We start from the raw sequence: 24,940 nt of genomic DNA, 5'->3' as shown, positions 1-24,940 counted from the left end.
CAAGTGGAACAGGTGACGTCAGAAAAGGGACAGACGTAGGGTTGATCCACAAAGAAGAAATAAACCGAATTCTTGTGAAATGGAAAAGAAGAAAATCGAGAATTAAGAAGAGAATCTCATCCAATTCAGCGTTACCCACAGGATACTGTAAGTATCCATGGGAGTAGTAAAGCTTTGAGTACACTGACCAGAGGAAAGAAAGCTGATAAAAAGGCCTGTTGATTCCGTCTGTACTGAAGAAAAGCGCTGAGGTTAGGTTGTACGCATACTTTTAAGAGTTTAAAAGAGAAAGCTTGTATTTGTAACATGCAAATCTCTGTTTTTTAAAGTATTCGATTGTGATAACCTTTCTTGTTAGTACGAATATAAGCAAAACTACAAAATTACTTGAAAAGTACCCTGGATCTGTGACTGTAGCATTTATATCATTTGTCACCTGCTGTACCATACAATAAGACCTTACAAGTTGCATGGTCAGACTTTCAGGCTACCCTTAGAGCAAGATCCAGTTTAACAATAATCTACTCCGCAGTCGAGAATGAAGAGTTGTTTTAAAATTACGTTTCAAGATAGCACAAGAAATAATGAAATCATTTTTTTTTTTAAACTAAAGTGATTGGTTACTTTACTCTGTATACTTACGTCCTCACGACGAAGCAATGGCATGGGCAGGTCAGGTGAGGGGAAATTAAAACGAGCAAAGAGACTATTTTAATTTTCATGCAGCAGTCCAACAATTATTTTTGTGCCCACGAAGCGCTTATGAGTCGCATGATATAGGGAACATTAGTTTGCGTCTCATTGCTACCGAGAAACTTAAAGTGGTTTTTCTACATCAATTCATTATCTAGAGCGATGTCAAGTAAAGATTAGACAACCCATGAAATGCATTAACTCATATGATTCACTTAAGCTTAATACAGTCTACTACAACACGTGGAAAAAGTTTAAATTCTGAAGGAACAAGAAAACCTGGAGTTTACTAAGACTCTGGACCTTGAAGAAGCTGGTGACGGGTGTGCTTCAGAGCATCTGAGAGTTCTTCCCTGAGTCGAAGACTGAGAGAATTTATCTAAGGTTCTTCTGGGAATATGATAGGAACATTTAGAACAGGTTTGCAGACGTGATGCTCCAGACAGACGTCGTAGCAGCACTTCGAGGTCTTGTCACAAAGGCCATCATGTGGGCAGAGCTGGAGGAGAAAAAAAAAAAATTAAAAATAAGTCACTTGATTAAAGCATTTAAGATTATGCTAAGATGCCTTCTACAGCAACACGTTATCCTAGTGGCTATAAGAACTTTTAGACATTACTAATCTGGCCTCAAAATGATCCATCAAGATGTCTTCCTCAAAATTTGAATTTTAATGTGGTTGCATATCTGAAACCAAGTAGATCAAGACATTTTCTAATATTTATTTATCCACAAGGCAATTATAGTCATCTCATTTTTCTCCAGTTGTTACGATTGAACAAACTATACTCAACTAACCCTTGGAGTTTCAGTTCCGGTACGTACATCCGGGCATTCTGGTCGTGTTATGGGGCACGTCCCTGGGTGAGCTGTTTGACAGAAGTTGGATATATTAATCAAAGTGAATTTCTATCTAATGTTAGTGAGAATTCCTCAAGCCTTCTTTTATGTATTAATTTATAATTTTTCTGGTTTCTTTGTTAATTTATATTTGTTTCTTTGTTATTTTATTCACTTAGGTCAATTCAGCCTGTTTCTAATCAGGTTGTTGCCATCAGCAAGTTTATTACTGGTTCTACAAGACCTTGTAGATAAAGAATGTCTCTAATAAAGGCCATAATAGTTGCATGCACATGGCTTCCATATGTGATGCAACAATGCCTAAATGTTTGTATATACATGCATACATACATAAATGCTGTAAATTCAAGCAATACCCGATGAGCAATATATACAAATGGACAAAAGAAACATGTGTTAATGTATCGCATACGTGTCCACATACGCATGTAGGTACTACAGCAAAAGGATATCACTGTAATCACAATATGATTGACAATTCTACGAATGCAGAAACAAATCCACAGTTATGTTTAGGTAAATATATTTAATAATAAATCTACAGAAAGCTTTCGAGAATCTGTTCGATTCACCTTTTCAATCTCATACATAGTATTTGTTTCTCCATTTGAGGACTCTTGCTACTATGAATATTTTTTAATTCTATGAATGATAATACTGTGGTGATGACGCTAATGCTGTTGAAATCATTCTCATAAAACATGCTTTGCTAAAATATTTGAAGAGCCTACTAAAATCTAATAAGCAATTATCATACGTACTCTCTGGAGGGATCAACTTATCGAGGTTGCTGTCACAGCAATATTTTTCGTTGTTCGGAGTAAGACAAGTGTAGAGGCAAGCGTAACTTTCACGTGTCATGATAGCTGTCGAGAGCAGCATTGTTATCAGAAGACGAACCTGAAAATGAAAGAAATTCTGAAAATTGCAAGCAACTTCTTTTAGAGAAATAAGCACATTACCTTGTGAGTATAGTATATCTAGGCGATCAAGGGCCTGTCTAGAGTATTTTTTTCTTTGTTTATATTTTTCTTATATGAACAACCTATTTTGCTTCATCGGCTTGTTATATAATAATAATAATAATAATAATAATAATAATAATAATAACAAATTTTTAGTACCGAGTTTCCTACAATACTCAGTTTGTAATTCATAACTGACACCTACTGATTGCTTCTGGTCAACCCTGCTGGGTCCATATAATGAAAAAATGGTCTAAAGATGCTGAATGAACCGAGTTCTTATCTGTTTTGACATTTGTTGTTTTATGAATCATATCTCCTTAACACAGTGTTTCTTAACCTTTTCTGACCTCAGCACCCCCTTGTGGTAAGACTTCACTGTCCAGCACCCCTATATATCTGGTTACTGGGATCATATATATATATATATATATATATATATATATATATATATATATATATATATATGTGTGTGTGTGTGTGTGTGTGTGTATGTATGTATATATATATATATATATATATATATATATATATATATATATATATATATATATGTGTGTGTATGTGTATGTATATGTATATATAAATTAATAAAATAATAATAATAAGAAGAAGAAGAGAATTATTATTATTATTATTATTATTATTATTATTATTATTATTATTATTATTATTATTATTATTATTATTATGAAGAAGAAGAAGAAGAGAATTATTATTATTATTATTATTATTATTATTATTATTATTATATTTTGATTTCGAGGTAGTTTTCATTTCTCATTTGTACTGCACCTCCAGTACCCCTTAAATTGATTTTAGCACCCCCAGGGGGTGCTAGCACCCCAGGTTAAGAAACACTGCCTTAACAGATGGCAGCACAGTCAATTATAGCATCACGGTGTCAAAGGATACATCCTTTGTCAGACAAGATCTCTCTCTCTCTCTCTCTCTCTCTCTCTCTCTCTCTCTCTCTCTCTCTCTCTCTCTCTCTCTTTTGCATCCAAGCAACTTGTCACCAAGATTTTGACAGAACAGTCAACACTGAGGGCAGAACTGAAGTTTTGCATGTCAGTGAAGGCATCGGTACGGGAGCATACAAATGGGAAATGGAATTTTACCAAAGTAATTGGCTACCTGGGGACAAGATGCCAAAAGGTGCCCTAGAATAGAATAGGATAGAATATAGAATTTAGGCCAAAGGCCAAGCGCTGGGACCTATGAGGTCATTCAGCGCTGAAACGGAAATTGACAGTAAGGTTTGAAAGGTGTAACAGAAGGAGAACCTCGCAGTTGCACTGTGAAACAATAGTTATGAGAGGGTGGAAAGTCAGATGGAAGAAAGAGAATACGAACGGGGGCAGTAAAAGGAATGAAAGAGGTTGCAGCCAGGGGCCGAAGGGACCCTGCGAAGACCCATAAGTAATGCCTGCAGTGCACAAAGTAAGGTTCACTGGCGGCTCTACCACCCTACGGGGAAAAGGTGCCCTAAAACGACCTCGTGTGACACCACCATAAGGTTGAGTACCTCAAGTTTATTGCCCTGGAGCCCTAGACTGAGGTTCAATTCCATCACTCACCAAGTGTCTACTATTGAAGGGAGTTGTCCACTGTCTGGAGAGGTAACTCACTGGGAAATAACTGGTTCATCCAGTCTAAACGAAGGAAAACTCCTAGGTTTCATCCTAGGGTATTGGTCAAATCTGACCTCAGCTGCACTTTAAAATGAAGTAGATTAAAATGCCTACATTTGCTTTTTAAAGATGTAGGTTCGGGCTCCCGGTCGCCAATGCCGTCGGCATCCTACAGCTTCAGGTCTGTTGCAAGCTTATGTAATGGTTGCTTGTTTACAAGACTCCATCTTCCAAACCTTGAAGTTTTTTTTTATCGCCCTAGGGGTGAGGTTTGGGAAATAAATCCCATCACCATGGGGTCTCAGCGGCCTCACATTCATCTGGAGGCGAAGCTCCGTGACCCTAACCTTGACTTAAAACAGCTGGGAGGACGGGGTGTGTCTGTGACAGCTTCTTCAAAGTACAATTGTTTGGTCCTATAGTAGGCCAGAAGTAGAACATATAATTCCAGGCATATAACAGCCACTTGTAATTGGTGGGTAAAATTGGAAAGCATACTCAAGCACTAGGGTTCTAGAATAGGATATAGAATTTAGGCCAAAGGCCAAGCGCTGGGACCTATGGGGTCATTCAGCGCTGAAACGGCAACTGACAGTAAAAAGGTGTGAAACGTGTAACAGGAGGAAAACCTCGCAGTTGTATTACGAATCAATTGTTAGTAGAGGGTGGAAAGTAAGATGGAAGGAAGAATATGAACGTAGGTGAAGTAAAAGGAATGAGAGGGGTTGCAGCTAGGAGCCGAAGGGACTCTGTAAAGAACCTTAAGTAATACCTACAGTGCACCGCATGAGGTACACTGACAGCACTACACCCCTCTACGGAAGTACTAGGGTTATTCTGTACTACAAAATGGATAAGTTACTACAATACCCACTGAGAAAATCAGACTTTTGGAATAGGAGTGTGATTCTCTGATGAACGACTGTGCTTTGATGTTTAAACATCTTTGCACCATCTGCTGTATTGTAAGAAATACCTTCTTCAAAAGGAATATTTCATCGTACTTTATACGATGCACAACTGTCCTCTTTGCCATCAGGCAATAATAAGTTTATCAAAGCTACATTTTTCTGTCATCACCACGCTTTTCTTTTTGTGGCTACAGAGAATGCTGTAACCATAAAGTTTATCTCGTGAAAGCAAAAAAAAAAAAAAAATTACAAGCAAAAATAATACTCAGTGCTTGCTCAAATGATCTTTACCACTTAAATTCGGTAATGAGTTATTCAACACTTCTTGTACAAAGCATGAAAAACTCATTTAAAATTTGTAGCACAGATATCATTTAAACAAAGGAGCCTCGATGGCTCAGTCGGTTACAGCAGCAGCTTCGGACTTCGTAGAGGTCTGTGGCGCGGGTTCAAACCCGCAGCCGGCTGATCAGAGAGGCAGACACTTTGCTATCCGTGTAGACATCCCTGAATTATATATGTAATCAACGGATAGGTTTGCTTAAAAAGCAAATGGATGTTACAGACTAAATACACACACAAAACAAAGCCACTACAACACCTTCTAAAAACATAACAAACATCTCACACGTCTCGAACTCTCACCATACCCGCGCAATAACTTCTCGCTGCTGGGAAGAAAGGGCGTTGGGTCGGGTATGATACATGAAACATACGTACCGGGGTCTAAGCGATGTCAGGCAGGGCAGCCGATCGAGACCACAGGTCTACCCCAAAGCCAAATCAAAAAAGTCCTTCAAAGAAGGCATCGTGCTTACCCCATACAAAAATGGGAATAAAAGCACGTTAAAAGAAGAAAAAAGAAGAAGAAGAAGATATCATTTAAACAAAACTAAGTCAAAACAGAGAGAGAGAGATGTGAAGGAATTTTCTGTTTTGTCATCAAATTCACCGGAATGATGGCTGCGGATTGCGAGTGGTCGGTCTACATTACAGCAAAGGTCATTGTCGCCATCAGAGAGAGAGAGGAGGGGAATATGTTTCTCTCCGTCTTTCCATCTCGATTGTGACCTACTGTTGTCGACTGATCACCAGGTATATAAAAAATGCATGGGTTTTGGGATTATGAGAGAGAGAAAGAGACAGAAAGGAGTTGATTGGGTGGGTTGTGGATGGCGGCTTGGGTAGGGGGAGAGAGCAGGGTTGACCAAGACAAAGTGGTCTCGGTGTGACCAACTAAAGCAGTAGCATGACACGCAAGTTTCTTGTCTGTTTCCTCTCGTCTGTCTCTCAGCTCCGGAATTCTCCCTCCACTCCTACTTTCGTAGATCGCTTCATCATTCCCCTTTCAGTATACTCCAATGTCTCAGTACTTTTACATAGAAACTACAAACTCGAAACGGCAATAAATATGTTATTATGAGTTCCGTGGCGTTCATATTCACACGAACGAGCATACAGTAGGCTAACTGTTTCACTGTAACGATTTCAAATTGTTTTAAATGCAACAGAACTGGGTAAAATACGAACAGCTGTTTATACTTACCATTATAGTTTGAGTCAAAACTATACAGTAGATATCTCAGCTTTCGGTGTTATTTGCACAGCGTCATGAATTACACTGTCGGTTGGTGTACACGCAAATCGAGATTCCAGTGCTACCTGGCAGCTACAGTATTGTAGAGTTGCCAGAATACGTCAGACAGAACGTTATCTTGAGGGTTGTTGACTGGAAACTTGCTGGAAAATCCTCATTCTCTCTCTCTCTCTCTCTCTCTCTCTCTCTCTCTCTCTCTCTCTCTCTCTCTCTCTCTCTCTCTCTCTCGTCAGATGATCAGCCAGGTCTTCACCGATATTCCTGATTGATCTTCTAAATTAACCGTGCAAACCTTGTTATAATCATTATTAACTGTGATCTTCAAATTTTCATCTGAGTAAGAAATAACTTGCTAATAATTACATACATATCCAAACCATTAAATGGATGAATAGACATCGAAAAAGAATTTAATAAATAATTAATGAATGAACCAGAATAATCACTTACTGAATAATGACAAAATGCATCATAGAATGCCCTCTATTTCTAATTGTAAATACCTCCACGGCTTAGTCAAAGGTTACTAGGCCTATGCTTTGGTATTTATTGTTTTCCAATAGCGTTTCTTTTCCCAACTTTATCCTTATGGTGATAAGAGAGAGAGAGAGATACTTGTTTGTAACATAGAAGGCAATCACCAGTCCATAGCGTAAAAATGCATATTTGTATAAATAAACCCATGCATATACATAGACTACACTCTTGTATATTTCACAAAAGGGAAATCTTAAACAACGTTGTGATGGCGACTTTCTTAAACTAATAAAGAAAACTTTGAAGTTTGCTTGACTGCCTTTGCGCTAATAACAATGTGCCTTTGTGGTCGAGTGGCTGGAACGCTTGCCTAGCCAGCGAGAAGAGCCAGGTTCGGTTCTAGACCAAGGAGGACTGATTTGGGCACTGTCCGTTGAAACCCCATGAGCCCCTGTTGACCTTAGTAGTGAATCAGTACGTAGCAATTAGTCGAATCATCCTAAAAGACCTAATGAAAACCAGCTGGCTAACACTTTGAGCGCAACATTTTCTCTGGGAAGTCCGCAGACACGTAGATGGTCGATAGATAAGTCTTACCAATTACCAGGGAAAGGTTATTGTAACTAGCAGGGATTCCCTTAAATTTGTGGCTTCCGGTTGGTTCAAGTTTCGACGGAATAAAAGCCACTGAATGTTGGTTTCTTGTGAAGTCTGTGGGATAACGAGAGACTTCCTGACTCTTGAAGGAGAAAACATCTTTGGGAAGTCCAGTTATGCGTCTATTTGGTTTATTTTTTTTTATTTTCCGTTGGCTTACCGAAGGCAAGATTCACCTCGTATCATCTCTCTTTCTTTATAGCGTTGCTAATTTAGAGTAAGAAACTTATATCTTTGGTACTTTCTGTTATTGTAATGAATTCTTACACTTTAGGGTCATTGGATGTATCTGAAAACTGCACTCTTCTTCCATTCTTGCATGGGGTAATGTTTTAGTTCATTTTTAAGACCCTTGTCTTTTACTAAATGTTTATTTTGTGAGTGAATTAGGCTATATCACAGAGTTCACTGGTACTGTGGCCTGCTTTTAATACATCTGTACTACCTCTGACGGTAAATGATCTAGCTTTCGATATAGAAAACATTATTTATTTCTAGCATTAAGCCTGAGGGTTCATGTTATGTTGGTTTGTGGATGTCGTTATTGTATTATTTTGTCCCTTGTGTAAATAATGTCATTTTTCTGAAGTTAATATTGTTAATATCGGTCAAATGTTTAAGTTTTCGCCTTGTTTAAGGTTTAGTGATCTAACCTCGTCGTAACTATATATATACATATACATATATATATGTGTGCATATCTATGTATATATGTACCTGTTTGTGTTTTCAAAAACATGTACGTTTGTACGCGTGAACGCGAGTGTGTATGCGTTAAAGTGTAAAAAAAAGTATTTATGGGTATATCAAAGTCAAATGCGCCTGTTTCAAATTTACATATTACGTACAAGCGAGCAAAATAAAATCAAACTGAAACGAACTTCTTTGAATACGGATAACGTTAAGTATCTGTAAGTTAATCTTCTCCCACATACTGCGTAATCTACAGTATGCAAGTTTCAAGGCCATACTGCAATTACTGTAATGACGTGGTAGAGAATAGTTTGCGGTTTGATTTTGCTTCAGACTTACCACCTGTAATTATTTCATGAGACACAATTGTCAACAACTTCCTATGGACCTTGACTTTGAAGGCCTTCCAGGTAAACAAAAGATATATGGATGGCTGAATTTATAATTCCGGTTTCTTCATCTTTAAAATCTTCTCGAATAAAGACCGTACTGACAATATAAAATCTTTAATTTTGGAACTTTATTTTTTGCGCGTTCATGGCGAATCAGATCTGGGGTTAAAATATATATTTTCCAGGTCCTTTTGGTGTTCCTTCTTCTGTCATCTTCGATCAAGCAAGCATTTCTCACAACGGAGTAAAACACCAAGACAAGGTGAAGTCTTCATCACGTATCTTGCTTTTCATTGTCTTTATGATATATTATATCCCCTTAGAGATATTCTGTTTTGATGGCCATCAAAAGCCGTTTCTCTCATCTGTTACAATATCTGAATGATTATTAGCTGAATGAAACGAGTAAACTTAATTGTCAATAATAACAGAAAAAAGTAGGTGTAACCTTCTTCTGGTGCTGAGAAGTCATCTACGTATCACAGTCATTAAAACGTTTGCATGGCTCTTCGTCATAACTCTAATATTGGACTCCTGATTCTGATATTACTTTCTCTGTTGTTTCTCTTGTTAGATTAAACGTATCAAATTTTTTTGTTGATATCCTCGTTTTGAACCAGATATATAAAACGAAGATCTTTCTTATTTCTACAGACTTTTGTTTACTTTTTCAGTGAGCCGGGAAGTTATGTCCTTTATATCATTAAGACTTGGATTCTGTTCTCCAAGTTATTGTACTTGTTTCTGTGAGTTTAGGAATTTTGCCCATGTTCGTGTTAAGCCATATATGTATATGTATATATATATATATATATATATATATATATATATATATATATATATATATACATATATATATTTGTGTGTGTGTGTATGTATGTACGTATGTATTATACATTTGTTCATATATATATATATATATATATATATATATATATATATATATATATATATATATATATATATATATTATATATATATATATATATTATATATATATATATATATATATATATATATATTTCAATTCAATTTCTTTCATTTCTCCAGTTAGTTGGAAAATGTTCTTTATTACCGTATGCATCACAAGAACAGATATTATTATTATTATTATTATATTATTATTATTATTATATTATTATTATTATTATTATTATTATTATTATTATTATTATTATTATTATTATTATTTATTAATGTTGTGAGAAAAACAGTTTCTGTTGAGCTTCAGTATTTATACTGTACTGTGGGCCGGAAAAACACATTCTTCTTCATTATTTCCTTTCAACTGACGCAACTCAAACACCATAATCATAATAATTTGTTCTTTCACAAACTATCGGAAAATATTTACGTGTTATTTTTCGCCAAATCTTAAACATGCGCTTATGACAGAATCTGACGAATTCTGTCAGCGAAGATTCCTGATGAAAAACTCTCTCCTCCGATAACTTTCTTCTGATGTAATTCGTGTTATTGAATGTTATGATGAATCCTTGTTATACTTTTGCAATCGGAGGTATTGCAGTTAAGTTTATACTGACATTGATTCATTGCAATGAGTGATGAAACGCTTATAATGCTATCCATAACTAGCCCAGGCTTAAGGGCAAAAAGAAAAAAGTGTATTAAAAAGGAAAGTAGCACGGAGAAAATTAATGTCAGTATGTTTGAGGAAAGATGAAAATTGTTTGTACTGTCCGGGAAGCATTTTCCCAAGATGTAGCCACCCAACATAACCTAACCCAGCCTAACCTAACTTAACGTAACCTAACCTAACCTAGGGCATGGCAAAAAAAACCTGGGCTGGTGCAATACTAGTATACACCTCAGGAATTTGCGTCCGGGAATAAACTTCCCACTCAACCTGTTGTCCGTAACTAGCCCAGGCTTGAGGGCAATAAGAAAAGATGTAGATTAAAAAAAAAGTGGTTTAGAAAAATGCAAATATGTCTGAAGAAAGATGAAAGTTTTTTGCAATGTCCGGGAATATTTCTTGAAGTTTTTTTTTAATAAACTCATTATTTCCTTCAACACGTTTGGCAGTCACCACAAACAAATAAACTTATTTTTAAAAGTAAATAAACTTTTTAAAAATAAACTTGAAAAAAGTAAATAAACTTACTTTTAAAAGCGTCTGGGAATAGGAGGAGCAGGAGGATTTGCCAGAGGTTCGAGAATAAGGAAAACAGGAGGACGAGGAAGATAACAGTTTCCTGTAAACCAGGAAGAAATACTGTCATTTTCGGGAGGAGGGGGTGAGTGGTGGAGGTAAGGTCTGATGACAAGAATTGTTACATAAAGTTTACATAAATTTTCAAATAAATGTATATATTGAAAAATCATGTTGTATGTCTATGTTTTTGTGTAACATACACACACGAACGTACACACACATACACACACACACACATATATATATATATATATATATATATATATATATATATATATATGTGTGTGTGTGTGTGTGTGTATAATGTATATATATATATATATATATATATATATATATATATATATATATATATATATATATATATATAATATATATGTATATATATATAATATTTATATATATGTATAAATATATATACATATATACACACATATATACGTAAATGGAATATGAATTGTAAAATCAGTATATCACGTACATATTTAGTTGCAAACATATTATACGAGTGACAGTTTTTTTTAAATTTGCATCTATCATGGTGGAAAAAGACTAACAAAATTCAAGCCCAACAAAAATTGATAGTCCATGATAGACGTAAACAAACGCATTCCATCTTGAATTTGGTTTTGGATAGGATTGTTTCGTCGTAGGATTTTTTCTTGTGTAGGAATTGTTTAAGGAATTTTTGTCTTTTGTAGGAATTTTTGGGGGATTCCTTTCTTTTGTATGAATTTTTTTTTTATGAGGATTTAGATTGAAAAACTCCTTCAATGTTCCTTCGTCTTTTATTGAAACGTCATTTCTCGATGATCCATTTCACCCATCAGTCACCCAGTCATTCGAAAGAAAAGAAAAAATATATTTATATATTATATCTATAATGTAGTCATATGAATAGGAACGCCATAAGCTGATTATTTTGTCTCGTTTTTATATTCTTAGTATCCCGCCATGTTGCTCTAAATGTTCACTTAATTCTTCCTTATTCTTTTTTATTTCCTCTTTGTTCTCTTGTATTTCTATGTTCGTTTGCCTTTGGCTTCTCTTTTATCATCATGCATATCGCTGTTCCTTGCTTCATATCAGTTAAATAAAAACAGAAAGACTAACAGAAACGAAAGTCCTTTTTTTGTTTGTTTTTGTTTCCAAATGAAAGAAATCTCATGACCCAAGCAAAATGGTCTTTTCCTTGAGTATGACTTAAGGTGAGAAAAATAAAATCGTACGAAGAGTCACTTATCTATTCGTCAACACAACGTCTCAAGCTTTTGCTCAGAGAGGTACGTGGAGGTGACACGGACAGACAGACAGACAGACAGACAGATAGACACAAAGCCACATATTAACGGAGACGAGCTTGCTTCCTCTTAATATTTATTATTCTTCCTCTTCTTCTTCTTCAGCATTTATAATAGCCTCAACATTCTAGCATCGTCCTAGCGGTCGGTGCAGCGAAACTCTCGTTTGACTGCACAGCACTAACAATAAATTAAACTCCAATAAACATGATAAATAAACTTAAGTTTGAGAAAAGAGCGTGAAACAGAGACACAAGAAAAGAAAGAAAAGTAGAGAAGAAACTATGGACGTGAGAAGTACAAATTGAACGATGAAATAAACCTAAAACGAAATAATCTAGACTTCGGCCAACAAATCTTTCTTCTTGGCGTAGAGGTCCTTCATCTGGGAGTAGACCGTCTCAATCTCCTCTAGGTTGGGGTTGTCCTGCTTGGGGACTTCGCCCATCTTGGCGGCGAGGTCGTTGGTGGTCTTGTCCAGCTCCTCCCAGATGCTGACAAGGGCCTGGACCTGGGGAAGAGGAAATAAATATTCGCTCAGTTCGGACAGAAAATGCTCACGAGTCATTTCACTCAACTCATGGGCCCTCTTGACCAAATTCGCCAAAAGGTTCTCATGAACTTGAATAATTTTAAGCCTTCAGCATTTTATTATTATTATTATTATTATTATTATTATTATTATTATTATTATTATTATTATTATTATTATTATTATTATTATTCAGAAGGTGAACCCTATTCATATGGAACAAGCCCACAGGGGCCAGTGACTTGAAACTCAAGATTTCAAAGAATATGGTATTCATATGGAAGTAAGAGAAGGTAAATACGGAAAGAAAAGATCTCACTTATCAAAAAAAAATTAATAAATAGATAAAACTGTATTAAAACTGTATTAAAATGCAAGGAACTTTTGAAGTTCCAATTGCACGACATCCTCAGGGAGACTGCTGCACGATCCAACGGTGTGAGGAGTAAAGTCTGGCTTTTCCACTACGGAATAATGACTTCCAATGCTTAATCTTTCCATTTTGAAAACAGGATGCATTGCATTCCAGAAGTTTTCAACAAGATTATATCAGTGACCAATGTTTTCTCTTTCTCTTACCTTTGCGACTCTCTCATCGGCAATCTTTTTGACCTCCGTCCAGCGGCCGGAAAGGGGCTCGACCTCGTTCTCGGCAGAGCTAGCCTTCTCCATGCTGGCGCGGGCCTTGCCGGCATCGTCGAGCCTGCCCTTCTGTTCTGTGCAAGCAGCTTCGAAGCCCTGGAAGGAAGGCACAAGAGTAGGTATCGAGTTGTTTTCCGACGTCCTTCTTAAAAAATACCTGTTAGATGTTGTTTTGTCCTCAGATTTGATAAAAAAAAAAACTTTAAAGTACCTTAGTTTAATTTGATAAAAAAAAATGTGTTTCTTTAGCAGTGGAAGCATTTTGCAATTAAATCTAAAGGACTGTAGAAGGTTGATCAGTATTTATGGCATCAGTTCAAGACACAGCGAGCCTGTACAACAACGTTACGTCAACCTATTAAGTGTTCAGTCTGAAATTATGAATGGTAGCATTCACTGCCGTTACGGTCTGCCTCATGCTATCTCTCCCTCTGTACTTCACTTTCATTATGCTTTCCACATACCACCCTATCATTCTACCTTCTGGCTCCCCACCCTCCCACCCACCCAGTGCACTGTAGGCACTACTTAAGGTTCTTTGTAGCGTCCCTTCGGCTCCTAGCTGCAACCCCTTTCCTTCCTTTTACTGTTCCTCCATTCATATTATTTCTTCCATCCTACCCTCCTCTAACAATTGTTTCATAGTGTAACTGCGACATTTTCCTCCTGTTACCCCTTTTAAACCTCTTACTCGCAATTTTCCTTTCAGCGCTGAATGACCTCATGGGTGCCAGCGCCTGCCCTGTGGCCTAAATTGTATATTCTATCTGTCACCCACCCACTTACACAATGAATCAGACTGAAGAGAATTACAAAAGACAGGATTTCTTTCAAGGGAAATTCATTAACAAAAAAAAAAATGCAAATGATGCCATTTGAGGAAGCGGACGGAGGGCATGATTGATTACCTTTGTGGCGTCCAGGAGGGCGAGGGCATCGGCGAGGCTCTCGGGCTTGGCAAGAGGCTTCTTGATGGCATCCTCGGCGTCGGTCACCCAAGGCTTGAAGTCTTTGACGAGGCAGAGGTAATCGGCGTATAGCCTCTGGTCGGTGGAGATGGATCCGGCCTCCTTCTCGATGTCGGCGCAGAGCTCGACGACGTAGGTCTTGGTCTCACCCCAGTCGGCCATGGTCTTCTTGGCGGTCTCGGACTTCTCCAGATCCTCCTCTGGACAAATGGTAGAAGAAGGTGATGATGAAGGCGCGTCAGGAAGGGGATTAGGTTACTCTACGTCTTTGGCGGTTTTTAAACTGCCGACTGCGCGTTTGCTGGACTGAGCTCAGATAGGAAATGCTATTTCTCTTTTTCATGGCCCTTCCTCCCTCTTCCCCTCCCTACTCCCTGCCCCCTACCCTGTCGTACCCTCAAATAAATTAATACTGAGTTCCTTTTATTCTACTACTTTTTTCCTGATTCATCTCTGCATGAAGCTCGTAGTGCCGATAAATATTGTCCAATAAATAATCACAGACTTCAGTAGCGTAGATTTAGTGCGTATACTAAAAGATAGTAATATTTTGAATGGCGTAACATCACTGAAGAATCAACATTTAATATTCCCTTGGCCTCGGCTGAAGAGCTGTCAGTAAATAATCTATATATATTATCCCCGCAGGTGTGAGATCATTTAGAAGAAAATATGTTTTTTTAAGGTCTTAGTTCACATCGTTATGCTTAAATTACTCACCAAAAGAAGCATTACTTTTCGCAAGAGAAGAGAAACGCAAACTATCACAAATTAACGTAAATTGCTGCTGTTATCTGTCAGCTGAAAGTATTGTTGACACATATACTTACTGACGCATTGTTAGTCGAAATCAAATGAAGATCACAAAAAACACAAATCAGGTCAACTTCTTTAGGAAAAGTGATAAATAAAAGAAAACGGCGTAAGAAAACTGAGGAAAACAACAGCGATTTCTTGCAACTCAAACGATAATCGAAACACCTGGAAATAGACTCGTTGCCAAGTAGGATGAGAACGAATAAATAAACAAATAAAAGAACAAATAACTAAACAAATAAAGAGGAAATCTATGCACAATAACATGTCCATACCACATCCGACTTACTATGATCTTTTGTATCTCAACATAACAGATTCCGGATATGGGCGACCACTGGTAGGTGAAAGGGTTGATGCACGGTTGGTTGGTCGTCGGCGGAAGGGTTGGTATTTTCGGGTGTAAACCTGAAGTTTTCGGAAGGGTTGGTATGTTTGGATGTCTCTGGAATTAGTATCTTCTGACGGGGGTAGGAACCATTCCGAGATCAGTGTTGATTCTCATTTTATTTGGGGATATTACGAAGACTAGAGCCAGAGCAATAGTGGGGTTGCGAGCAGAAAATTAATAAGAAAATTAATAGTGATGGGTCAGCAGTTGTAAAGGAGTGAGTAAAACCGTTAATATTTATGAGTGTTTGTAGAATTTCAAGCTGAACAGCGAAGAAAAGGCAAGATTAAAGCATTGCAATCAAGTCATTGGTAATAATATCTGCTTTCACAATTAGAATATAGGTCTATTCATTGACAATGTGACCAACATAAGAATGTGTGTATAATATTTAAGTAAGGATTGGTGTGGGTGTAATAGTACTCAGTGTAAATAAAAAAAAAAAAAAAAAAGTTTGCAGGGCAGAGGAGCCACTCGGGGTCATTCCACAAGAAGTTCGGAGTAGTTTATGGCTTATCAGGTCAGGGCAGGTCATTTCAGGTCACTGCTGAAGGATGAGAGTAGAGAAAAAGATTTATTAACTAGGTAGAAGAATTGGTGGGGAAAAGACCTCTCAAGACATGCAAAGTGAATTAGATTTACGCTACGATTGTTACATAAATATTACTTAGGAAAAAAAAAAGGTCAGAGGATAAACATCAGCGTTATATATCGTGTCACCTCAGTTCAAAGACAAGAAGTTTGTAATTGCGAGATTAAATCATATCCTAAAATAATTACCAATTTAACGTAACCTGTCCAAATCAAATGTCTTTAGAAATTTATTGGATAAATTGTTAAAGGGTCCAAACTTCTGTTTTCACTGGCAAAGAAACAGAAGAACGTGAAAACTATTATGGCTATTCGTTAGGGCACATCTGGGTGAAATACTGAGTGTAGAACTATGTAAGTTACGTTATTTCATATTTCTTAAGTTATATGATATAAAATTGTACAGTCTTCAGAATTTAACAGAGACTGCTACATTTGAAATTAAAATGAAAATAATTCCTTGAAAGTATTAAGTCTTGTCTGAAGTTGAAACAAACAATGCTACAGTAGCCTTTCTATCTAAAATTGTCTATACCAAACTCTGGAAAATTAAAAACTTTTTCGTAAACCTTTGAAGAGGTGCTTTTTCTATTCATTTTTTTACCAAGTGAGGCCCCGTCCCCTTGCAGGGTTCCTTACCCTTGATAAGAGCCTTGTATTCCTTGTCAAGGGGGTCGACCTGTGGCAGCTTTTCCTTAGCCTGTTCCTGAAGGATGAGGATCTCCTTGACGCGGTCCTCGGGGCTCATGTCAGGGTCAGTGGTGATCTTCTTCAGGTGGGAGTTGGCGGGAGTGGCCCAGTCCTGGAGTTCCTTGGCGTGGTTTACGGTCTTGGTGAGGTTGTCGTTGTACTCGAAGAGCTTGTCCAACTTGGCCTTGCACTTGCCGATGACGTTGCGCTTCTCCTCGACTTCGCCGACCTGTTGGAGGACGAGGGAGAGACGTGGGGTCAGATGCACTTCGTTGCTAACAGAAAAGAGAACTTGAAGTCAGTCAACCTCCAAGTAAAGGAATGTGAAATAAATCATTTTCCACGCTAGGGAATGTGAATTGTCAGTTTTCAGGTATGGGAACATCAGAGCAGTCAGTTTCCAGGCAAGGGAACGTTTCTTGTCAGTTTTCAGGTAAGGGAACATCAGAGTAGTCAGTTTCCATGAAAGGGGAAGTGACTTTTCAGCTTTCATGTAAGGGAACGTCAGAGCTGCCAGTTTCCAGGCAAGGGAAATGACTTGTTAGTTTTCAGGTAAGTGAACATCAGAGCAGTCAGTTTCCAGGCAAGGGAATGTGACGTGTAAGTTTTCAGGTAAGGCAATATCAGAGCAGTCAGTTTCCTGGCAAGGGAATGTGACTTGTCAGTCTGCAGGTAAGGGAACGTCAGAGCAGTCAGTTCACAGTGATGGGAACGAGAGGTCAGTCAGTTTCCAGGTAAGGGAACATGAGATTAATCAGGTTTCAGGTAAGGGAATATGAGATAAGTTTCCAGGTAAGGGAACATGAGGTCTGTCAGTTTCCCGGTAAGGGAACGTGAGGTCAGTCAGCTTTCAGGTAAGGGGACATCAGATTATTCAGGTTTCAGGTAGGGGAATGTGAGATAGTTCTTCCCAGGTAAGGGAACGCCAGGTCAGCCAGTTTCCAGGTAAGGGAATGTGAGATAAATCTTCCCAGGTAAGGGAACATAAATCTGTCAAAGTTTGTCACTTTCAGGCATTAGAAGAGGGAATTTATCGTTTGTTCTTTGTAGGGGAGGAAACACGGAATTTGCGATAATTTGTCACCTCTGGGCAAGGTGATATAAGATCTGTGGTCAGCCAGAGTTTGCCCATTTCAGGTAATGGAAAATAAGACTAGTCAGAACTGATCACTTCCGGATAATCAGACATGAGATCAGTTGGAGTTTGTCATTTTAATGTAAAGAAAGTGAGAACAGTAACATTTTGTCATTTCCAGGCAAGTGAAAAGGGAATCAATCAGAATTTATAATTTCCAGAGGAAATCTGTTATCATTCAGAATTCTCCACTTCCGGAAAAGGGAACATGGCATCAATCCCAGTTTATTTAAATTCACGTTATTGATCAATGCATACCAAGAGTTGAGGACCAAAAAGTAAAAACTAAAAGTAATGTTCTTAATTGGTTGATTTCTCAGCCATGAAGGTAAGTCCAAGTCTGCTTGCGGAAGTACCCATATTCCTGGATAAATGCTCAAAAACACTCACCTCCTTGTCCAAGAATTCCTTCTTGTCGTCACCTGCCAAGACGATGATAGTTCCGTAGCACCTCTTGATGGTTTCGAACATTTCGTCGCAGATACCCTTCTGCTGCTCCCAGAGTTCCTTCCTCTGGGCGAGCTTCTTGGCGCCCATGACGGGGTCGTAGAACTTCCTGTACCTCTTGAGCTCAGCCTCGAGCTTCTCGACGGGGTCGTTGATGGCGCTACGCATTTCGTCGTACTTCTCCCAATCCTTGGCGGAGTCTGTGGAAAAAAGGGTCACATGTAATCTATGAGGGCTAGACCCATCAGAATCTTTTCATGCTCCTGCAAAGCAGCTCTTAGAGAAATCTGAACATCCATTTTTCCACTGCGTATGTAATCAGTTGCTTCAGCAACACAGGAATGAGAGATAACCTAGTGTTCACACGTAAAAGATGAAGCCATTATTTTGACTTTCCCTCCAATTTCTATCCATAAGAAGAAGACAGCAATCGAGGAGACGACTTACTGACGAGCATGGTCTTCCTAGCCTGAGACTGTTCGTTGGCTTCGGTCCAAGTCTTCTCCATCTTCTCAATCAGGTCTGTGAGGAAAGGAGCTTTGTTGGGGTTCTGCAGCAGCTTCTTGCCCCTCCTCAGGAGATCCTCGTAAGTATCCCTCTGGCCCTCAATGGTGGCAATGACCTGAGACAAACGGATAGGCATCATGTGATCAAAGGGAAAGGAAATCAGTCATTTGAATACAATATTTTACAATAACACTAGGAAGAACATATCAAGGTTCAATTCTGGAAATAATGTGCAGTTCCTTGTTTAGTATTAGGTTGAAATATTCCCTGCATACGTTTAGATTTCATTGTTCTATTTACTTGACGGGTATGTTATGATAAACAATCGGCACTGACTATTTTGTAAAATAGCCTAAGCATTTCCTTAACACTGGCCACACAAAAATCGAGCAAATTGACAGTCTCTAAGCTATAAAAGTTAGTTTGGATTGTTTCAAGTCTTAATGTGCAATGATGTGGAACTGGCAATAACATCTCCCATTTCCCAAAATTATAACAGAACTTCTAAAGTGACAGGATGCCTTACTTGTATGTGTAAAACAGTCATAAACATGAAGAATCAAGGAAACTTTCCTTCTAGATTCGTTATAAAAGAATAACAGTGTTAGAAGAATCTAGTCCCGATGGCCAGGTCGGTAGAGCAGCAGCTTCGGACTTCATAGAGGTCAGTGGCGCGGGTTCAAATCCGCAGCCGACCGGTCAGAGAGGCGGACACTTTGCTATCCGTGTAGACACCCCGGGATTATGTATGTAATCAACGGATAGGTTTGCTAAAAAGCAAATGGGTGTTAGAGACTAATACACACACAAACAAAGCCACTCCAACATCTTCTAAAAACATAACAGCCACCTCACACGTCTCGAACTGTCGACCTAAGCGCTCAACTCTCCTCGCTGCTGGGAGAAAGGGAGCTGGTTTGGTACGATACATGTACATGCGCTACCGGGGTCTAAGCGATGTCAGGCAGGGCAACCGATCGACCCATCGAGACTACGGTCTACCCCAACGCCAAATCAAAAGTCCTTCAAAAGAAGGCATCGTGCTTACCCCATACGAAAAATGGGAAAAAGCACATTAAAAGAAGTGTTAGAAGAATCTGCGTTTTTAAAAGCCTAAACGCCAAAATATTCCAGTAGCCAAATTTTGTTGTGACTGAATCGGATAAGACAAACTTCTCTAGGCCTAAAGGCCTGTTCCAAAAATTTGGGGTCTTGGCAAGTTCGTAGATGAAATCCGATAAAATCAGCAGGATTAGAAGTAGTGCCACAAAGGTAAGATTCTGTATCGGAAGGCTGATGGAATTCGATAAAACGTTTGACAATGTAAGTCTTAGGCTACAAAGCAGACGATATGATGCTATAGGCCTTAACAATGTACTCTTTTGCTTTTTCTTAACTGCTGCTGCCTGAAAGTACCTGCTAACCAGATTTTCTTACAGTGTAAGAGCATGATTTGATAGCCTACATACACTAGCTGACAACTATAGTCAAAATGCTTTAAACTCTTGTTACTGAATTAACTACGGCTATGGCAACTGCCTTGCAGTTACCGGGAGTGTGATATATTTCATTACTTTTATTATATGCTTGTTGACTGAAAATGCAAATTCAGTGATAATATCGTCATGACAATCAAAGTCCTTCAAAAGAAGACATCGTGCTTACCCCATATGAAAAAATGGGAAAAAGCACGTTAAACGAAGAAGAAGATTATTTAAGGCACGGGCTTAAAGACCTAATATTTTGGCTTAGGAGTAGGTCACACCTGAACTTTTTAAAGAGAAACTGCCCACTTTTGCATGTCGACAGATTTGTGCGTAACTAACATCCGTTGATCTGTGCTTTGGAACGACTGTTAAACTGGTTGACTCCTACTATTGACCATAGAGACTCGAAAGACTCGAATTTAGTCTGAGAATACCCGAAGGGGCAACATTTCAAGTTAATTTCAAAACAGCTTATCGTCGAAGAAAAGCTGTCCTAACCTTGTCAGCTTTGTCGATCTGTTCCTCAACCATGTTCATGTTGTGTGGGTGAATCTCCTTGACGGACAAGTGGCGCATCTCTTCCAGAGTCTTGAGGCAGGGAGATATGTCGTCACCATAGGCATAGCATCTGGCGTAAATTTCGACCTGCGTTGTAAAGAGATCAAGTTAATGATGATGAGGGCTGCATGTACCAGAAGGATTCATCTTTGTATCATAGTTTTGCATATATTCATAAACAGAAAGAGAATTATTACTTTTTCTACTATCAAGAAAACCAATACTTCTTTTGTTCCCTCACCTTCGCTTGCGTTTCCTGAGTAGGTTTCAAAAGAGTGTCGTGCCTGTCAATGAGAGCCTGAAGCTTCTTCTTCTCCTGGGCCTTGAATTCCTTGTCCTTTGAGCTGACTCCACTCTCAGCGTCGGCAGCTACCCTCATGGCTACTTTCTCCAGCATCATGTCGAGCCATTCCTTCATGCCCTCCTTCTCCAAGTCACGGCATAAGGACTGCAGAGGAGAGGAAGAAAACGGATGAATCCAATGAATTTAAATAATTCAAGAATTATATATATATATATATATATATATATATATATATATATATATACATATATAATAAAATCTTTAACTTGTTTTGTTGACAGACTAAAAAGGATTGTTGTAAAATACATAAAAAATTATGATTGATAGTGTTAAACATGAACAGATAATGTTTATGGATTTGTGTTTATGTTCATGCATATATATATATATATATATATATATATATATATATATATATATATATATATATATATATATATATATATATATATGAGAAAGAGAAAAATATCATAAAAATGAGATTGTTATCATTTCTGGTTTTATTAAAGGATACCATTTAAAACTACTCAAGTAGACTTAATCTAATTCTTCATTCTAGAAAGATTCTCGTTCATGCTGAGTTCTTGTTTAACCACTGAAGAATCTAGATTTTCCTGCCTCTTAAAGAAAGGGAGGCCATAAAAGCCAGGAAAAACGGACGTAGGGAAGGGAGTTCCACAGATTTGCAGCGAAGGAAATTCAATACAAAAGTCAAGGGTCCGCACTGGAAAGAAAATGGAAATGAGGTTACTAGATCATTTACGAAAAGCCTTTTACGGTGCAGCATTAGACACTCAATGGAACATTTTTTTTTTCTTCTGTTTCCTGATATGTTAAAAGTCTGCATTCTTTAAATGAATGGCAAAATTGAATCATGAATAACCGAATTTTGTAAGGTTTCGGTTTCTCAGCAAGTCTTTAGGAATTAGTTTGCTGGTGCCACGCCTTTTTGTTTAGCTCCAGCAAACGCCAGCAACCATATAACAGCATGAGAGCCACACGCATCTAAGATATATCAAGCCCACCCTTTAATTCCACAAATCGCCTAAGTCCTCAAAAAAAAAAAAAAAACTGGCACCACTATTGCTCTCGACACATCATTTTTGCAACTTTTCAATTGCTGCTAGAATAGGAGCAACTTTTAGACCGATACCAGCAACCTGGCCTGAGCCGATCTTCTGACGTTGGCTGAAAGTTCGCGGCAACTCCTTTGTCAAATATAGTTCTACAGTTTTAGTTAACATATGTATTATATGTAAACTTCAGAATTGTAAATTTTTATTTTTTCACAATTTAGTAAATATTGCGTAACTAAAACTACATTCCTATCGATTAAAATCATTTTTAGCATGGTTTCAACTGGAATTAAAAACTTAATGTAACGTTGATTTGATACCCGAAGTCCTGTGGTTGAGTCACCAAGATCTGAGTTGTGTTTTTTTATCGTTATCAAAATGTGTATTTGCAATTGTGTAGTGAAACTACACGGAAGGTGCTAAGGTTTTCACATGAACGCTTAGAGGACGAAGTATTATTGTAGAGCATTAAATGCAGATGCTATTTAAAAACTGACCAGGAAATCGCCGTCGGCTTACTGGAAGCAACTGGACTCTGGTTCACAGACTTCAAGATGTCGACCTTGTGAGTACCGACTAGTCCTATAGTTATTTTATATACTATTGCCCCTGCAGTTTACGCTAAAATAAGAGTAGTGGTAAACTACTACCAGGCATATAATGAAGTTGCCGTTATTAGTAATATTTCCGGGAAGTCGGGGGTAGGGCGGTTTAGGCTACCAATAGGCCTAGTAACGCCTCTTCAGCGTAAACGTTTACGTTGCCGTTAGTAACCAGTGAACGTTTGCCGCATATTGGTTGTGAAAATTCTGCCTAAGATTTCCTCTGTGTTATGTTCCTGATTTGCGGTTGATAATGCACTGACATTTTTTTTCCATATTTATTTTGCTTGAACTGAAGAGCTCACAGTTTTCCAAGTCTGATACCCATAAGTTAACTTTCCTCTTGTCAGTTCTGTCTATTTATTGACAGATAAGGTATCAAGGACAAAATCTGTCATCTGTCATCAGAGTATAGCTTATACCGTTTATGTATAACGTCCTCTGTCAGTTTAAATGATTTGAGGAAAGTCGTTTGCATCTCGATTTTTCTTGCTGCTGATGGTGGCGATGTTGATATCAATAGGCCTAAATGGAGCATTATCTATACTGCTCTTATTGTGCCACTTGAAAAGCTGAACGAAAAAAAAAAAAAAACGTAAAGTAAGGCTGATAGATCTTTAGTAAATGTATTTTAGTATGTCCATCCGAATTTCTAAACAATAAGAGAAAGAACCCAGGACAATCAGTCTACATTATCTAGTCGTGTTGAACCTGCAACCCGTTACTTAGCCTAAACCGTAGTCTTCCCTCCATCGGTGTGGAGAGATATTTTTTAAAGATCATTTACTAATTTATGTTTTGAAAAAAGAGTTTTATGACAATATTAAAATCGAGTGTTATGACAACAGTTCACACTGACTATCAAATAGAAGTATCAGTCCTCACTACCGATATATTAAACCGCACGACATTCTTCAGTCTATCCTAGCTTGAGTAACCCGATCTCCTCTTCACCGCCAAAATAGCCTGTTTCGAGACTGCTGTGCCCCGGACTATTTTCTGGCCATGGCAGAAGAAATTGTTGGCGATGCTGTTACAGCTGCTGTTTTTTTTTTTTTTTTTTTTGCTGCTTTTGCTGTTAGTTAGCTCCTGCTGTTACGCGAGACACAAAACATTGTTGGCATCCAAATTCCTCTTGTGCTTAAGCTTCGCTCTCAGCCGAAGCTTACGTGGAAAACAACCGCCGATATTACCTTTTTCTCTTACTCGTATTTAACTTTACTCGTTGTTTGCTACTTACTTTGGTTTTTCTTTGTTTATATTTGCTATATGTATGATACCTTTTTCTTTATCTTTTACTCGTATTTGGCTTTACTCGTTATTTGCTTACTTCGTTTTTTCTGTTTATTTTTGCCACATTTATGGTACCCTTTTCTTTATCGTTTACTTGTATTTGACTTTACTCATTGTTTGCTGCTTACTCTGATTTTTCTTTGTTTATTTTTGCCATATTTGTGATACACTTATCTTATACTTGCATTTGACTTTACTCTTTGTTTGCAACTTACTTCGTATTTTCTTTGTTTATTTTTGCCGTATGGGAACGGAGGGGAAACATACGTCTGAAATTCTACTGTTGTACTTAACATTGCAATTCATCACAGTCATGCCCATTTTTTACTGCTGCGATTGTTATGGTAGTTGCAGAAAATATTCTTGGAACATACACGACTTGCCTTATTGCTTTGCCAAGGTTGCTGGCAACCATACACGTGGTTGTGTTTTAAAATATTGATTAGTATTACTAGTGTCAGTAATTATCCTTGATATATATATATATATATATATATATATATATATATATATATATATATATATATATATATATATATATATA

The 24,940-nt window shown here is 37.7% G+C and overlaps 2 protein-coding genes across 2 annotated transcripts in view; both read right to left on the bottom strand.

The window, feature by feature from the left end:
• Window positions 1-697: 697 nt before the first annotated feature.
• Window positions 698-6,737, bottom strand: LOC136847098 (uncharacterized). Its single transcript, XM_067118406.1, has 4 exons — window positions 6,611-6,737; window positions 2,316-2,454; window positions 1,492-1,562; window positions 698-1,192 (listed from the first exon to the last, which is right to left on the bottom strand). Exons 1-4 carry the CDS (start codon window positions 6,611-6,613, stop codon window positions 1,073-1,075), a joined length of 333 nt encoding a protein of 110 aa, XP_066974507.1. The 5' UTR covers window positions 6,614-6,737; the 3' UTR covers window positions 698-1,072.
• Window positions 6,738-11,825: 5,088 nt separating this feature from the next.
• LOC136847097 (muscle-specific protein 300 kDa-like) overlaps window positions 11,826-24,940 on the bottom strand; it is a 21,497-nt gene continuing 8,382 nt past the window's right edge. Inside the window, exons 2-9 of the mRNA XM_067118405.1 lie at window positions 21,363-21,569; window positions 21,062-21,208; window positions 19,017-19,191; window positions 18,513-18,769; window positions 16,937-17,216; window positions 14,440-14,699; window positions 13,469-13,627; window positions 11,826-12,868 (exon numbers count right to left, since the gene is read on the bottom strand). Of these exons, the coding sequence (XP_066974506.1) occupies window positions 12,695-12,868; window positions 13,469-13,627; window positions 14,440-14,699; window positions 16,937-17,216; window positions 18,513-18,769; window positions 19,017-19,191; window positions 21,062-21,208; window positions 21,363-21,569 (1,659 nt within the window). The 3' untranslated portion in view covers window positions 11,826-12,694. The remainder of the gene's footprint in view (window positions 12,869-13,468; window positions 13,628-14,439; window positions 14,700-16,936; window positions 17,217-18,512; window positions 18,770-19,016; window positions 19,192-21,061; window positions 21,209-21,362; window positions 21,570-24,940) is intronic.

Source organism: Macrobrachium rosenbergii, chromosome 16, assembly GCF_040412425.1.
Source record: "Macrobrachium rosenbergii isolate ZJJX-2024 chromosome 16, ASM4041242v1, whole genome shotgun sequence".
Lineage (NCBI taxonomy): Eukaryota > Metazoa > Arthropoda > Malacostraca > Decapoda > Palaemonidae > Macrobrachium > Macrobrachium rosenbergii.
The sequence above is the reverse complement of the archived record's forward strand: the minus strand, read 5'-3'. Positions and strand labels throughout refer to the sequence as shown.

Coding starts and splice junctions, on each gene's coding strand:
- LOC136847098 (XM_067118406.1), bottom strand. Junction 1,563..2,315: donor TAAGTTGATCCCTCCAGAGA/GTACGTATGATA, acceptor TCTGTCAAACAG/CTCACCCAGGGACGTGCCCC. Junction 1,193..1,491: donor CCGGAACTGAAACTCCAAGG/GTTAGTTGAGTA, acceptor TTTCTCCTCCAG/CTCTGCCCACATGATGGCCT.